At 49.5% G+C, this 19902-nt stretch overlaps 1 protein-coding gene across 1 annotated transcript in view; it reads right to left on the bottom strand.

Annotated features, from left to right (window-relative positions):
• Positions 1–9594: 9594 nt before the first annotated feature.
• ACAP3 (ArfGAP with coiled-coil, ankyrin repeat and PH domains 3) overlaps positions 9595–19902 on the bottom strand; it is a 50912-nt gene continuing 40604 nt past the window's right edge. Inside the window, exons 15-25 of the mRNA XM_054394827.1 lie at positions 19310–19518; positions 18452–18521; positions 18240–18334; positions 17104–17318; positions 15501–15605; positions 14400–14501; positions 11508–11600; positions 11127–11347; positions 10832–10941; positions 9858–9968; positions 9595–9742 (exon numbers count right to left, since the gene is read on the bottom strand). Coding sequence (XP_054250802.1) covers positions 9595–9742; positions 9858–9968; positions 10832–10941; positions 11127–11347; positions 11508–11600; positions 14400–14501; positions 15501–15605; positions 17104–17318; positions 18240–18334; positions 18452–18521; positions 19310–19518 — 1479 coding nt within the window. The remainder of the gene's footprint in view (positions 9743–9857; positions 9969–10831; positions 10942–11126; positions 11348–11507; positions 11601–14399; positions 14502–15500; positions 15606–17103; positions 17319–18239; positions 18335–18451; positions 18522–19309; positions 19519–19902) is intronic.

The following is a 19902-nucleotide window of genomic DNA, read 5'->3' as shown; positions in this document are numbered from 1 at the left end:
TTAAAGATCATCCAATTCCAACCTCCTCTGAACTAGGAGCAGAGGGTGATTAGGTCTGCCCCATCCAGGAAGACTGAACAAGCCCAGTTCATAGTTCATAGAATGGTTTGAGCTGGAAGGGACCTTAAAGATCATCCAGATCCAACCTCCTCTGAACTAGGAGCAGAGGGTGATCAGGTCTCCCCATACAAGAAGACTAAACAACCCCAGTTCATAGAATGGTTTGGGTTGGAAGGGACCTTAAAGAACACCCAATTCCAACCTCCTCTGAACTAGGAGCAGAGGGTGATTAGGTCTCCCCATCCAGGAAGACTAAACCCCAGTTCATAGTTCATAGAATGGTTTGAGCTGGAAGGGAAGGGACCTTAGAGATCATCCAGTTCCAACCTCCTTTGAAGTAGGAGCTTCATGAAGTTGGCTTGGCATTAATCTGCTGTTCACAGCTCAGCCAGGAACAGAGTTAAGGCCATGTAAGAGTTTCTGTTTCTGGCTTCTCTTCTGGCAGGCAGAGCTTTTTGGAGCTTGCTGTGGCAGGTCCAGCACCAGCCCTGCTGTGCTGGAACAGAACAAGCACCTGCTGGAGGGCACTGTCAGATAACAACTACCCTCCCTGGGAGCTGACTCAAAGCCCTGTACAAACCACAAGTGAAGGCAAAGAGTTCAGGTGTCCCAGCAGTGGCTCTCTGATGGAATCTCCCCTGCTGCAGGAAGGGTTTCAGCTTCATGCTGTGATTCCAGGGGTAATTAAGGCACCCACATCCCATTAGTGATGTCTCTGCTTGTGTGTTTGCTGCTTGCTGTTCTAGGGTGGGTTTTGCTCATGGACAGGGCTACTGAGCTCATTTTCACCTGGTGATGAACCCACATAGCCACAGGGGAGAAGATAAGGGAAGGATTCCAGCTATTCACCTATGAGAGTTGTGGCTGCCTTTAGCCTTTCATTCAGAGCTCCTCTGCCCTTTGTTTGACAGAAGCTGTGTCCTGGAGAGTCACTGGGAGGGTAGCTCCACAGCTGCTATGAGCTGCAGAGCTCCAGGGCACATCCTCTGTCAAGCCTGGAGCAGTGGGAAGGGCAAAGGTAACACAAAAGCTTCGTTCCACACAGCCAAGGTGACAGCAGGAAGCAGAGTGACCTTTCATCACCTTTCCCCCCAGCCTCCTTCCAAAGCACCCTGAAATCACAGCCTCACAAGACAGCATCACAGAAACCCCTGCAAAAAATGCAGAGTAGCTAGGTGGCATCCCAGCCTCTTACTCCCTGCCATCCAGTTCAAGCTGTGGCTTGCAGAGGAGATAGGAAACCAGGTTAGAAGGTGTTCCAGAGCCAGGTAACACAGGCAACAAGGCAAGAAACCATAAATAAACCAAGCCAGAGAAAGAGGAGGGAAGGAGTTTATCTAGATTTTTATTAACAGTGTTTCAAGAGACAATAGAAGAGAAGGGAGAGGAGGGGGGGGGGGGGTGGAAAGGCAGACACCACAGCAACAGCTTTAAAATGGTACAAAGATAATAACATAGAGAATATCTGGTTCCATAGTTACAGTCAGCACAGGATGTGTTGGGGGGGGAAAGGGAGGAAGGGGGGGATTAAAAATGTGTTACAAAGCTGTACTGAAAGCAGGCAAGTGAAGGAGGTTAAGAGGTTAGAGCATATTTACAGCAAGGGTCAGCCCTGGCAGAGCAGCTCAGCCCCTGGCTGACTGAGCAGTGCTGAGAACCACCCCTGGCAGCTCTGGCTTGGCTCAAGAGCTTCTTTCTCTCTGTGCTGTTCAGATGAGGAAGGGTTGGGAGCCTTAGCCAGGAAGAAGCTGGCTGGGCTGCCTCCATCCCAAAGGCTTTCCCTGCAGCCTGTGTAACTCCACAGCTCCTCCTGAAATCCAGCAGTCACAGGGCTCAGGGTGAAGGCTCCCGGGGTGGGGAATCCACACTACCAGCCATGTGCTGATGGGGGGACATGGGGGAGGGAAGACAGCACTGCAGGTCCACTGGAGGCCCAAAGGCAACCATCTGGCCACCCCCAGCATGTCACCTACTGCAGCAGGAGGAGGTGCAAGCTACACATGCTCCTGGCTGGGAGGAAGGTGCCAGGTAGGTGCTGAGATGTGGTTGTGGAGCAGATGCTCCTCCTCAGCCATGCCAACTGCTGCACTAGAAGCACACCTGGGCCTCCCCTTGCCTTGCAAACTACCTTGGTTATGACCCCAACCTCTGTCCCTCATGCCCTCCCCACACCCATTCAGCTGCCCTGACCTCCCACTAATCCAGTGCTCAGAATCAAAGAATTGTTAAGGGCTGGAAGGGACCTCAAGGCTCAGCCAGTTCCAACCCCCTGCCATGGGCAGGGACACCTCACACTACAGCAGGTTGCTCACAGCCACATCCAGCCTGGCTGCAAAAACCTCCAGGGATGAGGCTTCCACCACCTCCCTGGGTAACCTGTTCCAGTATCAAGGGACAGAAGGGACATCCCCCAACCCAAATTCCCTTCAGGCAGACTGATATGAATCACATCCCTATGGAAGCAGCACTCTCTCTCTCTCGGAATCTCAAACCTTGCTTCTTCAACACCTCCCCCTCTCCCTTCTCCTGCCCAGTCACTCCTTTTCCCACCTCACAGCCCCACACACACATCCCTGGGCACTCACACAGACACCTGGCACCAGCATGGTGCACAAATCACCTCTCAGCCTGGTTTTGTCTTTGGTTGAAAGCAAGAATGCTCTGGCTGCAAGGAGAGAGAAGTTGGTTAAGGGGCAGTGGAGCAGCACAGGACAACACAGAAGCTCAGCAGGAGACAGCAGCTGTGTTGTGGCCACTGGACAAGAAAGTTGCTCAGTGCATTTCTTCAGGAGGTTCTGTTTTCATGTTGCATAAGTCATGGCCATCATTGCTGGTCTGAGATGGTACTGGGCTAGGTCTATGCTCAGCTTGTCAAATCTTTTTCTTTCAAGGCAAAAGATTTCTCCTTGAAAGGCAAAAAAAAAAAAATCTCCTTTAAAGAGAAAAATTTGCCCTTTAAAGACAAAAAAAATAATTCTGCTTTCAGGACTAAAAATTCTCCTTTAAAGGCAAAAATTTTCTCCTTTAAAGGCAAAAATGTTCTCTTTTAAAGGCAAAAATCTCTCATTTAAAAGGCAAAAATTTCTCCTTTAAAGAGAAAAAATTCTCCTTTAAAAGGCAAAAAGATCTTCTCCTTTAAAGACAAAAAATTTCTGCTGCAAAGGCAAAAAAAAAAAATCTCCTCCTTTAAAGAGAAAAAAATTCCTCTTTAAAGATAAAAAAAATTCTGCTTTAAGGACAAAAATTTTCTCCTTTAAAGGCAAAATTTTCTCCTCTAAAAGGCAAAAAAAAATCTCCTTTAAAAAGAAAAAAATTCTTCTTCAAAGACAAAAAAATTCTGCTTTAAGGACAAAAATTTTCTCCTTTAAAGGCAAAATTTGCTCCTTTAAAAGGCAAAAAAACCCTCCTTTAAGGACAAAAAAAAAATCTGCTTTAAGGACAAAAGATGTCTCCTTTAAAGGTAAAAAAAAAAAATTCTCCTTTAGAGCTAAAATTCCTTCTTTAAGGACAAAACTTCCTCCAACCCCATATTTTCCCTCTAGCCTGCTGGAAGAAATTCCCTGCTGCAGAAACCATCTCAGAGACAGCAATATGAAAACAACCTGAGGTTTCCCTGGATGCTGTGTGGAGAGGGAAAACACAGAGCATCCTCCCAGCCAGCCACCAACCTGACCTGATCCCATCTGGAATCACAAACACGTGGCAGACCCCCAAAGCTTCACACCCAGCCCCACCTGGCCAGGCACTTGGTTATAGGGTTTGGATGGAGTCAAACTAGCCAGGACAGGTGTTAAAAAAAAAAAAAAAAAAAAAAAAGAAGAAAAATCTCCAGAAAGTCAAAAGCTGAGAGAATCTGCAGGGCTGAGGCAATGATTTGCACCCAGTTGTGTTTGGGCACTGCCTGGCATGTTGCTTTCTAGGCAAAGGCAAATCTCTGTGCTGTCTGTGGTGGCAACCAAGTTACTGCCACCTGGGTAAGAGCCTTGGAAAAGAAAGGATGAAGAAAAGAGAGAAGTTTTGGCCTGAGAGATGTCAAACAGGATTGTACCACATGAATACAGAAGGGAGGGGGGGGGGGGAAAATAAGAAAAATCAACCCCAGAGTGTTCTGCACTTCCCTGCAGCCTGCTTGGCCATTTTTCCTTTGCTGAAAGCAAATCTTCCACACAACTTCCCCATTCTCCCCCTCCAAACTTCTGAGCACACACACACACACACACACACGCAACCCTCAACCCTCAACCAAAATAAAAGCAAATAAACACAGAAAACATTGAGAAGTGCCTCCTTAGAATGATTATTTTGTTTGGTTGGTTGGGGTTTTTTATCCTGGAGACTGTTTGAGAAACTGCAAGGATGGACTCGAGTGTTTGGTTCTGTTTCAAACTAGAGGCGTTTTGAATGCCTTGGAGAGTGGGAGAAGGGAAATAGAAGAGGGAGGGAAGAAGGGAGAAGAGAAATAGAAAAGGGAGGGAGGAAGGGAGAAGAGAAATAGAAAAGGGAGGGAGGAAGGGAGAAGAGAAATAGAAAAGGGAGGGAGGAAGGGAGAAGAGAAATAGAAAAGGGAGGGAGAAAAGGAGAAGGGAAATAGAAAAGGGAGGGATAAAGGGAGAAGAGAAATAGAAAAGGGAGGAAGGAAGAAGAGAAATAGAAAAGGGAGGGAGGAAGGGAGAAGAGAAATAGAAAAGGGAGGAGGGGAGAAGAGAAATAGAAAAGGGAGGAAGGGAGAAGAGATAGAAAAGGGAGGAAGGGAGAAGGAAAATAGAAAAGGGAGGGAGAAAAGTAGGGTGAGGAGTGGGGAAAACAAAGGCAGATTTGGAAAAAAAATATTCCCTAGCAATGCTACAAAAGAAAAGAAAAAAAGATAATAATCATCCTGACATTAAATACAGACAAACTGTATTGAATAAAAATTGCACTAGGCCTCTGGGCACATCAAGAATAAATTAAATACTTAAAACAATTTCACTGATTTTAAAAACAACAACAACCAAAAAAAAAAAAAAAGACAGCACACACCAAAAAAAAAGAAAATTCATAATGAAAGAACATAAACACCAACCCCTCCGTTCCCTCCCTCCCTCCCACCCCCAAATACTGTATGTAGGAAAAGTGCACAAAGTTGCTTTATACATTGACTCTAAATAAAGTACCAATACATGTTAAATAGAGGAATTGTCTTGCAAGACACTGCTCTTTGCAGCAGTTATTTACACAAAGGGTTTGAACTTCAGGGACTTCAGCAGTGAGGCTGAGCTTCAATGGACCTGAACTGTACAGGATTTTGTTGTTGTTGTTGTTGCTGTTGCTTGGTTGGTTGGTTTCTTTTGTTTGTTTGTTTGTTTGTTTTTCTTCTCGTGAGCTGAGAGTGAAATCAAATGACCCCAAGAACTGGAAGCCACCTCTCCAGTTCTCCCTGGTTGACAGAAAGGATCGGTCCTATTTCTGGTAAAAAGCTGGAAAACCAACTGAGAGTGTTTGGAGTTTTATAAAATCAGCTAAGAAAAGCATTGCTGGGCAATGAGCATGCTGAAATTCATCCACAGAGGAGGACCATGGCAGTGGTGAAAGAGCTTTTTGCCTTTCAAGATCTCTGAAGTACCCTGAAAAGTGCCAGCTTGGAGCCTTTGTGCTAGGAAAGGGCACAACTGGAGGGGGCAGCAGGACAGAGAGATGTCTGCCTTGGTGCAGTATAAAAAAAGGGGAGAGGATTATCAAAGGGAATTCCTTACAGAGAATCTCTCAGTTCCTAACCCAGGAAGCAGAGGGAGTGAGATCTTGGCTGGATATTGGATCCTGTGCTGAGCACTCTGAGTGCTGGTCTGGATGCCACAGGGTGATCTGCAGGATCTAAGCCACAGGCAGAGTCCTGCTGAAGGCAGAGGCTTGCTTAAGGACATTGCTGCATTGCTAGCAGCTCAGCACCACGACTTGTGTCACTGGAGAGCAGCACCCAGCACCATCTGTGCTCTGCATGCAGCTGGGAGCTCTGCATGCAGCTGGGAGCTCTGCATGCAGCTGGGAGCTCAGCAGAGCATCTCCCACAGATGATTTTTAAGACCACAGGTTGGCTCTTGACCCCACTCAGGCTGATAGGAACACTGCCACCAGCTGCAGAGTGAATTGGGCTCCACCAACAAGGAAGGGGGGGCAAATGGGGCAGTGATACACAAGTGAAGGCACTGCCCTGCCCAGAGGGGAAACCCGTTCATATTTAGGGTGTCCTGGACCAAAAAGAAGACAAAAGGACCAAAAAGATGAAGCTCCATGAGAATGTCAAGTGGTAACCTCCTGCAATCCTGCACAAGAAAGGCTGAGTGGGCAGTGGTGCTGGCCCTACCATCACACAGGCAGCAGGAAGCAGGGCATGGAAGCCAGGGTGTGGTAACCAGGAAGGGAAGGAGCCCAGGTAGCAGCACCAGTTGTGCACATCTGCCTCTGCTTGGGGTCACACAGGTGTATGCCTTCCTCAGCCCTCTGCCTGCACTCCAGAGCCACACCTGGGAGCCACAGGCAGGAGGTGTTGCCTGCTCACAAAGAGAGTGTCCCCTGAGCTGAGGCTTTGTACAGAATCCCAGAATGAACCAGGTTGGAAAAGACCTTCGAGATCATCAAGTCCAACCTGTCACACAACACCATCTAATCAACTAATCCATGGCATTGAGTGCCTCATCCAGCCTTATTTTAAACACTTCCAGGGATGTGACTCCACCACCTCCCTGGGCAGCCCATCCCAAGGGCCAATCTCTCTTGCTGTGAGGAATTTCTTCCTAACATCCAGCCTGAACGCTCCCCTGGTGCAGTTTGAGACTGTGTCCTCTCATTCTGTCACTGGTTGCCTGGGAGAAGAGACCAACCCCCACTGGGCTACAACCACCCTCCAGGTGGTTGTAGAGACATCCCAGTGTTCCTCTGAAGCTGAGCTACTGCCTCACCCCCACACACAGCCCTGAACCACCCCTGGGGCTGCCACAGCTGAGCACAGCAGGGGTACAGGCCAAGTGGTGTGCCCTCTGCCAACCCTTGATGGCAAGTCCTACAGCTTCTACCCAGAGAAGAGCTCAGAGGCAGTACTGCCTGGTCATTTTCAGACCAGGCACTGAAGAGCTGGCAGAAGAAGGCAGAATGGAAGGGGTGCACCCCACCTCCAGCCCCTCAGGGTGCTGGGGGTCAGCAGGGTCACACATGGCCCAGCTGCAGCAGCTGTGTGTAGAGCAGTGACCTCCTGGGACAAAGAGTGGGGTGATGGAGAAAAGGCCACAGAGGGCACTGCCAGTGATGAAAAGGCTGCTGGGGCCAAGCTCATTCCTTTTCATTTTCCAAGACTGATGGAAGGAGATTGGTTTTCAGGGAAGCACAAAAGGCCCTGGGCCAGATTTTACATCATCATTGATCTGCAGCAGCTTCAGCACAGTCACAAGGACCATTTGAGAGTCACAACAGACCACTGGGACCAAGATCAGAACACAGCAATTGGTATTCCTGAGGGATTTCCTCTGGGTGATCCTGCTCTAGCAGGGGAGTTGGCTTAGATGATCTTCAGAGGTCCCTTCCAACCCCTACCATGCTGGGATTCTGTGAATCCCAAAGCTCCAAGGGGGACAGGAATGAGAAAGCAAGAAGACAAAGATGGACTTCAAGACCCAGACTGCACAGACAGAAAACTGTGCTCTGGCTGCAGCAAAACCTGGGGGGCAGCAGCTCCCAACAGAAGCAGGGACTGTGCCTTGAACTGAGAGGACATCCCAGCTAGAGACTAAGTGGAGTTTGTTTTTGTTCTAGATGTGTAGGTGGACACTGAGTGCTGATGGCTTGGTCTGAGGCTGGATCTCTGCTGCTTCAGTGTCTGAGGACAGAGTGACATCAACAGAAGCAACCCTGCAAAGGTTTAACCCTCCCTGGGCTGCAGCCAACACACAAAGAGAAGGTAAAGAAGACAAAAATGGGCACTGGATGACAAATAAGATGATTGTGTGCCACTGCTGATGGCATGCAGGAAATGGGGAGCTCTGCCTGGTGCTCTTGTGAGGTGCTGATTCCCTCAAGATCCCAGCACTATCTGTAAGGCACTATGGCCCAACCCCAGAGCAGCAGCCTAGGTGCCCAGGCAGGCTGAATCCCAGTTGTGGACTGGAAAGAACTCCAATATTGACTGCAGCTGAGGGCATCCTGAAGAGGCTCTTGCAGGAGCACTCCTCAGCTTGGCTTCCAGACAGACTCCCAGCCAGAGGATAATCTGCCAGTGGCATGAGTGTCCTCCCAAGACAGGCTTGCATGGAGAGCTCCTGTGGCATGATCCCCATAACTCAGACCACAAACCCAGCAACAAAGTGCTCCAAGTAGAAACACATTCCCCCAACTCCAGCAAAGAATCATACAAGAAAACAAAAGGAAAGAAACAAAAGATTCTGCTGGTCGTTGGAACTTGGGAACTCCAAAAGCCCCTGGGCCAGCTGCTGAGGTGCCCTACTCACATGCTTCAGCATGCTGGGGGAGAGCACAGAGGGATAGACATGCAAGTGGAAGTCTCCTTCAGAGAGATGCTGAGTCAGAAATCCAAAGTGACCAAGGAAACAAAGGGAACCCAAGTCCAGTGGCACTGTGCAGCAGGTGGAGGTGGAGGAGGCTTTTCTTCCCTGACACACAGCCCATCGCCAGCAACAGGCTTCTCCCAGCCTCCAAAAACACAACAGCAAACACTGCTGCTTCCATAATGCTGTGCAGGTTGCATCCTGGCCCAGGAAGCAGGGGAGCTATGGCTTTGACCAGCTGAATAAAAAAGGGGGAGCATGGCTGGTCTAGTCCTGAGAGCAACGGAGGTGAGAAGCCACCGCTCTCCGTCCTACCCCTTCTCTTGTGCCTGCTGGAGCAAAGGCTTCTCTGCCCTGGTCCTGACTCCAGAGGTCCTCTTGGGAGTTTTCTGAACTGGTCCCTCCCCAGCAGCTCCCAGAAGCTGCAGCAGTCCCATGAGAGAGCAGGGCTGCTGGTCACGCTGGCAGGGGAGAAGGTTCCACAGCAGAATCCCCTTCCAGAGAGAGTGTTCAGAGGAGAGCTCAGTGCATGGCAACTACACTTGGAGCAGAGACAGCTTCATCCCATCGTGTTCCTGGTGAGTTTCTCCTTGTGACAGTTTCCTTCCCTTCTCTTTTCCTTCTTCTCTTAATTTTTGTTTGATTTTGAGTCTGGCTTTGTTTTGCTTTTGTTCCTTTGTTACTGCTAAACTCATCTCCCCATACTTTTCCCACACACTCAAGTCCACACACCACGGTCTGTGGTTTTATGCCCTAGGAGTCTTCCTACACAACAAATCAACCAGCCAGTAGTCAAGCATGAGAACTCAATGCTAACAGGAAAAAAAAAAAAAACAAAAAAAACCAATTGATCCCTTCTCCTTCCTGTGTGCATCTCAACCTCTATGTGCAGGCATCAAAAAACAGACCAAGAGACACCAATGTACCAAGGATGGGGCTTCTTGGGGCTTCCAGAAGTTCAGCCCAGCTTCAAGACAGCAAAGGGGAGGTGGGGAAGTTGTCACTAACACTCATCTATATTAAGGCTGATGAACTCCTGTATACACTTCCTGTACTGCAGCTCAGTAGGGCTGTTGCTGGGATATTGACCTGGCTGTCCAAAGGGACCTTCTGCTTCTCGCATCTCCTCGTTCATTCGAGCCAGACGCAGCCTGGAGCGACACAGAGAAAGCACAAGGGAGAGAGGTTTGGTTAGTCCTGCCCTGATGGCTGTCTACAGGCTGTGTCCCTGCATACATGGACTGGGAAAGTCCTGGCTGCACTTACAAGGTGACAATGTCTGCGTTGGCTACTTGGACAGCAATGCTGAGAGGGTCCTGCCCATCGCCATCCACCGCGTGCTGGTTTGCCCCTCGCTTGAGGAACAAGCAGACCTGGCTGCAGAAGGCAAAGAGATCATGAGAGCACAGGTTCCAGCTCCACCACCCCACAGGGAAGTAGGCAGAGGGCTCTGTGCTTCCACAGGCAGGCACAGCTTCACTCAGATTGGTTTCAAGTGGGAAACTCTGCAGCAGAGTGGAGAAAGGAGTGGGTGGAGAGGGGACCATTGCCCTCTGTCTGTCATCACAGAATCAGGGAATCACAGATCAGGGAATCATTTTGGTTGGAAGAGATCTTTAAGATCATCAAGGCCAACCATCAACCCAGCACTGCCAGGCCACCACTAAACCATGGCCCTCAGCACCACATCTCCATGGCTTTGAAACACCTTCAGAGATGGGAACTCCACCACTGCTCTGGGGGCAGCCTGTGCCAGGACTTGACAACCCTTTTGGGGAAGAAATTGTTCTCATTTCCAAGGTAAACCTCAGCTGGCACAACTTGAGGCCATTGCCTCTTGTCCCATCCCTTCTTACTCGGGAGAAGAGATACTGACCCCCAGCTGGCTCCAACCTCCTTTCAGGGAGTTGTAGAGAGCCAGAAGGTCTCCCCTTAGCCTCCTTTTCTCCTAACACCCCCAGTTCCCTCAGCTGATCCTCACCAGCCCTGTGCTCCAGCCCCTTCACCAGCTTCACTGCCCTTCTTTTGACACTCTCCAGCACCTCAACACCCTTCTTGGAGTGAGGGACAATTATCCTTAAGCCAATCAAGGTGCTGATGTGATGTGAAGAGCCACGTTTTGAGGCAAACTCACCAAACTCCAGCTCCCCTGCCCACTTCACACCATGATTCCCAGTGTTAACACTGAATCTCAATCCAAGGGTGATAGAACTCATCCCAGCAAGGTGCAAAGAACTCACCCAGTGTGTCCTAGGTATGTGGCATGATGCAAGGGAGCTCTGCCTCGGCTGTCTCTTTGGTTAACATCTGCCCCATTCTGCAGCAGGAATTCACAGGCTATCAAGGAGCCCTGGCAAGGCAAAGGACAGGAACCATAAGCACACAGCAGGCTGTGGCTTGCGCATCGTCAGTGCAATCCCAGCTGGAGCCAAGACCTCACATTCCCCAATCCTAGAACGGTCTGGGTTGGAAGAGACCTCTGGAGATCATCTAATCCAACCCCAATGTGGTCTCCCAGCCTCTGGCATGGCATACCCCCATCACAGCTTGGATCAGAGGAGTCTTGTTTTCGTCTTCATCATTCACCCAGTTGATTTCAGCACCATGTGCAAGGGCTTCTGCCATGAGGGGCAGGTTCCTGGCTTGTGCTGCCTTGTAGATCAACAACCCAGGGTGCAGCTCCCTCAGGTCCTCCAGGTCTGATGCTTCCTGCTCAATCTCTGCTTCACCGCTCGACTCCTCCGACACCTCGCACTCTGAGAGGCAAAAAAAGGATGGAAAGAGATGACCCAAAAGCTTCACATTTCTAATCTCTTATGTTCCCTGTTGCTCCTGGCACCAGATTGTCCTGACCACCCACCCCACCTCAGCACTGGCCACCTCCCCACGCTTCCAGCAGCAGCCTGTGCCGCTCACCTTCCTCTGTCACGCTGTCCACCACCGAGCCAAACACCAGGATGTCAGTGCTGCCATCTGTGCTTCCTCCAAGCCCACTGTCACTGCTCAGACCTGCAGGGCCAACAGAAGACAAACCAAGCCCATTTTAATACAGGGGCAGCCCGGTGGCAGGCCCAGCTGCGAGCACAGGGGACAAGGGCTGTGCAGGACGTCACACACACCCCGCACCGGGCACCGCTGCGAAGGGGCAGGCAGGGGCACTGCCACCCCATTCAGCACCACTCCACAGAACTGCCCGAGGAAAAAAATTGCAAAGCCTTATGGTGTCCATGTCCCACACGCTGCCCTTCATGCAAGGGATGCTCCAACACTGCCATGGCACTTTGGGCTGGCTGAGGACAGCCCTTGCTGCAATCCATGAGGGACACCGTGACGTAGACTGGAGCAGAGCAGCAGCAGAGACAGGGTTGCAGCAGGTTGTGCAGTGTCAGCAGCAAAGACAGACACTGCTCTGCTTTCACCACGAATCACCAGCCCAGTGGCCACTCTACCTGTGCTCTCCTCAGAGCTTCTCAGTTGGCACTGGGACACTTGCCAATGCATTGCTCTTCTGAGAGATTGTTTGTCATGACTGGGTCAAATATTATCAACAGACTGCCTCCAGCCAAACTCTTCAAGCACTGCCCATGGGCTCACTCCACCTTCCCTTTCCTCACTCCACCTTCCCCGCTTTGCTGGTGGCCATTACAAGACAGATACAAGCAATGGAGTCACAAAGAGATGAGGCAACTTGCCCAAGGACACACAATGTGTCAGTGGTAGAGGAACTCTGTATCTTTGCCAGCTTGCAGCCAAAAGCACTCAAGACAATGACAGAAAAGAAAGAAGGACTTGCAGGAATTGCTCCTGTGGAACAGGGATGCTACAGCACTGTTACAGCAACTCCATTGCCTTAAGGAGAGTTGTCCCTCACTCCAAGCAGGACATTGAGGTGTTGCAGAGTGTCCAAAGAAAGGCAATAAAGGGATGCCCAAGCCCCCTTGGGAACTCAGGCTGGATTCAGCTTCTTGCTGCCTTTAATTTCCAAGTGACTGTAATGGCTAGGGGTGTCTGTCCTCCCAGAACTCAAGATTGAAGTCCCCATGACCTACCTCAAGACCTACCCTCAAACCACTGTGCTTAAAAAGAAAAATGAGCCAGGCTGTAGCTGACAAAACATGAGCTGAGTAGCCTTTGCCAAGAGGAAAGGCTGCAAGGACTGGAGATGGGAGCCTTGAAAACCACAGCAGAACACAACAGCTTAACCTTACAGGCTGGCTCTTGAAATCCTCATAGCAGCCACAGTGAGGGCCCAGGTAAAGAATAGTCCTTAAATCACTGGTCCTGAAATGATGGCTCCCAAGCAACCCTTCAGCAGTGGTCAACAGCCACAGGAGATAAAGAAGCTACAGGAGGAGAGGGTTCAAGTGGCACATCCCATGCATACCTCTCTGTCAGCAAAACCCTACTGGACTCTGTAGAAAGCAACTATCCTGCTCTCCATGACCTCACTGCAAGAGTGACTCCAGTGAGGCCACATGGCAGCAGGACATCAAAGCAAGGAAGGAGGATCTGGCTCACCTTACATAAGCATTAAGATGTCAAATTCCCAGTTCTGTCCTAATGAATCAGGGATGAAATTCCTATTATTCTTCTACAGGAGCAAGATCAGGCTGCTGAGCAGCTGTGATGTCCTGCATCTCCCAAGTAATGGTCTCTGTTGACTAATCACATGAAATTCCTTGAAACTGGAAGGGCCCTTAAGGCACTGATTCATCTTCTCACTGCTTTCAAGAGGTACCATGGACAAGGAGGAAAGCCTGGGACGTCCTGCTGTGCTGGCTCAGGACCATAAACCTTTCTCTGAAGCTCATACAACAACAAGCAACCAAGACAGGGAGTTAGAAGAAGTCAGCACTCCTCAGTTGAGTATGGTATCACAGAATCATTTTGCTTGGAAAAGACCTTCAAGATCATCAAGTTCAACCATGCTCCAACTCTGTGTCTGGTCCTAAACCACATCACTCAGCACTGCATCTCTGCTGCTCTGAAATACCTCCAGGGATGGGAATTCAACCACCTCCCTGCGCAGCCTGTGCCAGACTTTGAGAACCATTTCAGGCAAGAAGTTTCTTTTAATATCCAATCTAAATCTCCTCTGGTGCAGCTTGAGGCTATTTCTTCTTGTCCTATCACTTATCACTAGGGAGAAGAGACCAAGGTCTGTGACAGATGTGGGGCACTTGCAAGTTAGACATCTCTTGCTTCCTATTTGCCATGAGATGTCAACAGTTCAGAACTGGATCCTTTATCTCCTCTGGATCCTCCTTTATCAGCTGGATCCTCCATCTCATAGGTTCACAGAATGTTGCATGTGAGAAGAGGCCAACCCCACCGGGCTCCAACCTCCTTTGAGGTAAGTTGTAGAGGGTGATTAGGTCTCCCCTCTAGGAAGACTAAACAACCCCAGGTCACAGATTCCTAGAACAGGTTGGGTTGGAAGGGACCTTCAAGATCATCTAGTTCCAACCTCCTAAGTAACCACTAGATCAGGTTGCTCAAGGCCTCATCCAACCTGGCCTTGAACACCTCCAGGGAGGGTTGAGATCTGGATCCTTCACCTCATCTGAGGGCCAACTGATCCTTTCAAACAGACTGATGGAAACCTTGAGGAAGCTTTGAAACCTTTGGAACCCCCCAGCAGCCTGTCGAAAGACAGAAAGAACTGGAAAGAGTTTCCAAGGCAAAAAGAATTAAAAATAATAATTAAAAAAAAAATTAAAAAAAAAATACTGCCTCTGAAGGTTGGTTTGGAACAAGTCAAAATTTGGGGTGTCTCTTTTGCTGCTAGCTGCCAGAGCGTCACCTTACCTCCGTCCAGGAGGAACGGCATACCGCTCCCACCGGGACCAATGCCACTGCCACTCCATGGGCCACCTGCTAGCGGATGCTGCATAGAGATGTGGCTGGCACCTAGAGGAAGGGTGGGACGGAACATGAGGGGAGTTCATCGTCACAAAACACCACAAAAAAAAAGAAAAAGGAAAAAAATAAGAGAGAGAAAAAAATTTGTCGGCAGTAAGACTTGCTAAAAAAAGAAATTAAAAGAAAAAACTTAAGAGCCAAAATTAAAACCAGAAGGAATAATAATAATAATAATAATAATAATAATAATAATAATAATAATAATAATAATAATAATTTGTCTGCAGTAAAACTCACTAAAAAATTAAAAGAAAAAAATTAAAAGTCAAAACAAAAACCCAGAAGGAATAATAATAATAAAATTGGAAAAATAATAAAAATTAAAATAATTAAAAAATAATAAAATAATAATAAAAAATAATAACAATAAAAATAATAAATACTAATAATTAAAAAAAAAAAGTCTGCAGTGAAACTTGCTAAAAAAAAAAAGAGAAAAAAAATTAAAAGCCAAAACTAAATCCAGAAGGAATCATAACAATAAAAAATAATAACGATAAAAATTAAAAAATAAAAATAAAATAATAACAAAAATAATAATAAATAATAATAAAAATTTGTCTGCAGTAAGACTCACTAAAAAAAAATTGAAAGAAAAAAAAATTAAAAGCCAAAACTAAATCCAGAGGAAATAATAGTAAATAATAATTTTAAAATAATTAAAAAAAAATAAAAATAATAATAATAAAAATAAAATTAAAAAAAAAAAACCAGTGGAATGTATAGTCTGGGAGTAAAACCAAAACCAAAACCGACTTCCATCCAGCAGAGTGCAAAGAGCAGGGACTGGCTGGCTGGGGATATTCAAGCAGCAAGTCCAGCAAAAGAGCAATGGTTTGGAGTTGGTGCAACGAACTCCCCAGCGCTCTTCTGAAGTATTTACCCTCTCTCTCCAGGGAGGTCAATACCTTGCCTTTAGGTCTGGTGGCCTAGGAAGAGCTGGGAGGCAAAAGGTGGCAGGAGCAGGGACACTTTCTTTGTACTTACTGCGTGGGCCAGAGCCAGCACCAGTGTCGAAGTAGGAGAAGAGGGAGTCCAGCTCGTCAGGGCAGAAGAGGGAATCGCGACGGAACTTCCTCTCCAGCGTAGCTGCTGTTTGACACAGGTTTTAGCACACAGTTAACCACATGCAAATAAACAAATGAGACATTTCTGCAGCTCTATTTGCACAGGCTGAACTTGCACGTCCAGTGCCCCCCAGATGTGTCCACTGCCAACCTTGTGCCCGTGGATGCCATCCAAAATACACCTAGGAGCCCAAGTCATAGAGTCAGAGAATGCGCTGGGCTGGAAGGGAGCTATTAGAGGTCATCTAAGCCAAACCCTCTGCAGTAAGCAGGGACATCCCCAACTAGATCAGAGAGGATTCTGAGCAGCCAGAACCCTTCCTAAGCACAGCCACAGGCCAGGCAGGTAAAAAGAGAAGGATTTGAAACCCATTAAAAGCAGGAAGCTGGAATTCAAAAGCGAATGCACAACGCAGCTCAGCAGGTGCTGGATCATCGTAGTGTTATGACCTCCAGCTTTATGATAGCATCACAGAGTGGCTGGGCTGGAAGGGGTCTTTAAAGCTCATCCAGTCCAACCCCCCTGCAGTCAGCAGGGACACCCCCAACTACAGCAGGTTGCTGAGAGCCCAAAACAACTTGAGCTGGGATAGTTCTAGAGATGGGCCATTGACCAACTCTCTGGGCAACCTGAGACAGTGTCTCACCACCCTCACTGTAAAAAACAAATTCATCCTTATTTCTTTAGCCACAAGATCTCCTTAAAACAGATGGAAAACATCAGGAGATGGCCTTAAGGTCCTGCAGCACCATGGTTTGTGCAACAGCATTTCTGCTTATGCCCCTGGCAGGCTTGCAGGTCCTAGGGAAAGACAAAGCCACAGGATGGCCAGGAGCAGGCAGTGTGAACTTGCAGCCCAGAAGGCAAATCACAGCCTGGGCTGCATCAAAAGCAGCACTGCCAGCAGAGCCAGAGAGGTGATTCTGCCACTTTGCTCTGCTCTGGTGAGACCTCACCTGAGTACTGTGTGCAGGTCTGGAGCCCTCAATACAGGAAGGACATGGACCTGAGAAAGAGGGTCCAGAGGAGGGCCACGAAAATGATCAGGGGGTTGGAGCAGCTCTGCTATGAGGACAAGCTGAGAGAGCTGTGGGTGTTCAGCCTGGAGAAGGCTCCAGGGAGATCTAATAGCAGCGTGCCAGTACCTGAAGGGGGCTACAAGAAGGATGGAGAGAGGCTGTTTACAAGAGCCTGCAGAGACAGGACAAGAGGCAATGGCTTTAAGCTGGAGAAGAGCAGATTTAGATTGGATGTTAGGACCAAGTTCTGTACTATGAGGGTGGTGGAACACCAGAACAGGTTGCCCAGGGAGATGGCTGAGGCTCCATCCCTGGAGATACTCAAAGTCAGTCTGGAGAAGGCTCTGAACAACCTGCTCTAGTTGGGGATGCTGCTGACTGCAGCGGGGGGTTGCACTGCATGACCTTCGGGGGTCCCTTCTGTGATTCAACATCAGGACAGCTGTGTCCGCCCTTGCCGAGGCTGTTGGGCAGGTGTGGAGCGGGGCCAGGGAGGTGCCCACCTGAGGAGAGCATGGCTGGGGAAGCGTTGCCTGGCTCGTGGCGATACTTTCTGCGGGCGGCGGGGGCCTTGGTGCTGCTGTTGTGCCTCTGGCACTTCTTCACGCACCAGCGCCGCGGCTTCCGCTCGCTCTCCGCCAGGCTCTCCCCGCTGGGCAGCTTCTTCAGGAACTTCTTCTCCACATACTTCACCTTGATCCAGGCTTCCTTGTCCTGCCTAAGAGAAGAGCAGCATCAAGCTGTGCACAGGGGTCACCGCTCAGCCAAAGCCTCAAGGAGGTGGAGCTGCTCCTGGGGTGTTTCCAACTGGAGGGGTTCTGTAGTTTGGAAAAGAGGAGGCTGAGGGGAGACCTCCTGGCTCTCTACAACTACCTGAAAAGAGGTTGTGGAGAGGTTGCTGCTGGTCTCTTCTCACAGGTAATTAGTGATAGAACAAGAGGGAATGGCTATGACTGGGTAGAGGTTTAGACCTACCCAGAACTTTCCAGTAGGAAAAAAATTTTCCCAGCAAGAGTGGTCAGGGATTGGAATGTGCTGCCCAGGGAGGTGGTGGAGTCCCCAACCCTGGAGGTGTTTAAAGGTCCTTCAGATGTGGTGCTTGGGGATATGGTGTAGGGTGAGCTTTGTGGAGGAGGGTTCTGGGTTGGACTTGGTGATCCCAAGGTCTTTTCCAACCTGGATGTTTCTGTGATTTTGTCAACCTGGCTTTGATTCCTCAAAGTCATTGAGGCCTGCAGGGAGAGTTTCTCAAACCTTGGAATATCTCCCACTTCAAAGGAAAACTGAGTGAAGGGTTTAAGCTGAGAGCAGAATGAGATGTTCACCCCTAGGCAATGCCATGGGCTTCACTTGCATGTGTAGAGCAGCTGCAAACCCAGCAAGCCCTGGTCCCCATGCATCTTCCACCAGGTTGCTGGCTGGTAATGCCCCACTGACCTCTCTGACAGGCAGGCACAGGTTAGCTAGGTTGAGGTAGGTGTACCTGAGGCAGTTGTGGCCCTCAGTGAAGGGCCAGACACACTCTTTATCTGACCTTCCAGAGGGCTGAAGGTGCTGGATTTGATGTGTGGCAGGACAGCCTCCCCCAGGGCTGAGGGGGACCAGCATGGTATGCCTCAGGGTGTGCCCTCAGACTCACCTGGAGCTCCCTGCTGTTGGTTTCTTGAGTCCCAGCTCTTCACACTGTGCCTCATAGATCTGATTCATGGTGCTGTTCCCCAGCTCACACATCAGCTGCAATATAACAGGCAATGAATGAAACCCTCAGGTAAGGAGCAACCTTCCCTCTCGTCAAGGCTCCCTCCTTGGCCACCATTTGTCTGTCTCTTGCTGTTCAAAGTCACCTCTCACCTTGAGTAGCTCTGGTTCCCAGGAATCCAGGGTGAGAGATCGGACCTTGGAGCAGTGAACACCCAGACTCCTGTTGACCCAAAAGGAAGAAAATGGAAATGGTTATGTGCCTCAGAACTTCTCACACAGCATGAGATGACCAGGATCAGTCTTGCTCTTGGAGCTGGTGGAGAGGCTCCAGAGGAGAGCCACAAAGATGAACAGAGGTCATCAAGTCCAACCACTCACCCAGAGCTCACAATCCCACCATTGCTGCTAAGCCACTACCACTAAACCACATCCCTCAGCACCACATCTAAGTGTCCCCTCCAGGGATGGTGACTCCACCACCGCCCTGGGCTGCCTGTTCCAATGCTTGAGAACCTTTTCTGGAAAGAAATTGTTCCCAATATCCAAACTTGAACCTCCCCTGGCAAAACTTGAGGCAATTTCCTCTTGTCCTGTCACTTGTTGCATGTGAGAAGAGACCAACCCTACCTGGCTCCAACTTCCTTTGAGGCAGTTGTAGAGGGTGATTAGATCTCCCCTCTAGGAAGACTAAACATAGATTCATAGCATGGTTTGGGTTGGAAAGGACCTTAAAGATCATCCAGTTCCAACCCCCCTGCCATGAGCAGAGACACCTCCCACCAGCCCAGGTTGCTCAAGGCCTCATCCCACCTGGCCTTGAACACCTCCAGGGACGGGGCAAAAGTGCCTTGCTTGCACTTGTCCCCAGCTGTTCCTCACAAGAGCTGTGTTCAGGGCCCTCCACCAGCTTTGTTGTCCTTCTCTGGACATGCCCCAGCCCCTCAATGCCCTTCTCGCAGCGAGGGCTCCATCCCTGGGCTAGGAGCCCTGAGCAGACACACACAGTACCTGTGGATGCCAGAGCACTCGATGCACAGCAGGATGCCCAGGTTGATGCTGGCCCAGCGAGGGTCTGGCTGCCCACAGTCACAGCATTGGTCGTTGCCAGGGATGCTCTGCACCCTCTGCAGGATGCTCTCCCCCTTCACGCTGCGCTCCCGCGAGTCGGTAGCGGAGTCGATGCTGCTGGTGGAGGGGGAAGCAGTGCGGTCCAGTCTCTGAGGGGGGGAAAACAAACCCCAGGGTTCTAGGATCCTGCAAAGCACTGTGGAACAAACCACAGCTTTGCACAGCAGAAGGGCTGATAGGAAGCATCACCTGAAGGGGAATACACTAGGGTCGGCCCAAGAAGGGAAGGGGCAAAGCTTCATTGATCTCTCCGAGTGCCATGAGACCTCATCTCTGCTCTGGGAATGTGGGCAGCAAGCAGGCCATGGGCTGGCAAACCACTTCTGGCATGGTGCCTTCATAGAATGGATTGGGTTGGAAGGGAACTTAAAGATCATCCAGTTCCAGCCCCATGTCACAGGCAGGGGACAGCTCCCACTAGCCCAAGACCTCATCCAACCTGGCCTTGAACATCTCCAGGAGGGGGCAGATGT

The sequence above is a fragment of the Indicator indicator genome, chromosome 32 (assembly GCF_027791375.1).
Source record: "Indicator indicator isolate 239-I01 chromosome 32, UM_Iind_1.1, whole genome shotgun sequence".
NCBI lineage: Eukaryota > Metazoa > Chordata > Aves > Piciformes > Indicatoridae > Indicator > Indicator indicator.
Note: the sequence above shows the minus strand (reverse complement) of the source record. Positions and strands in the feature narration are given on the sequence as shown.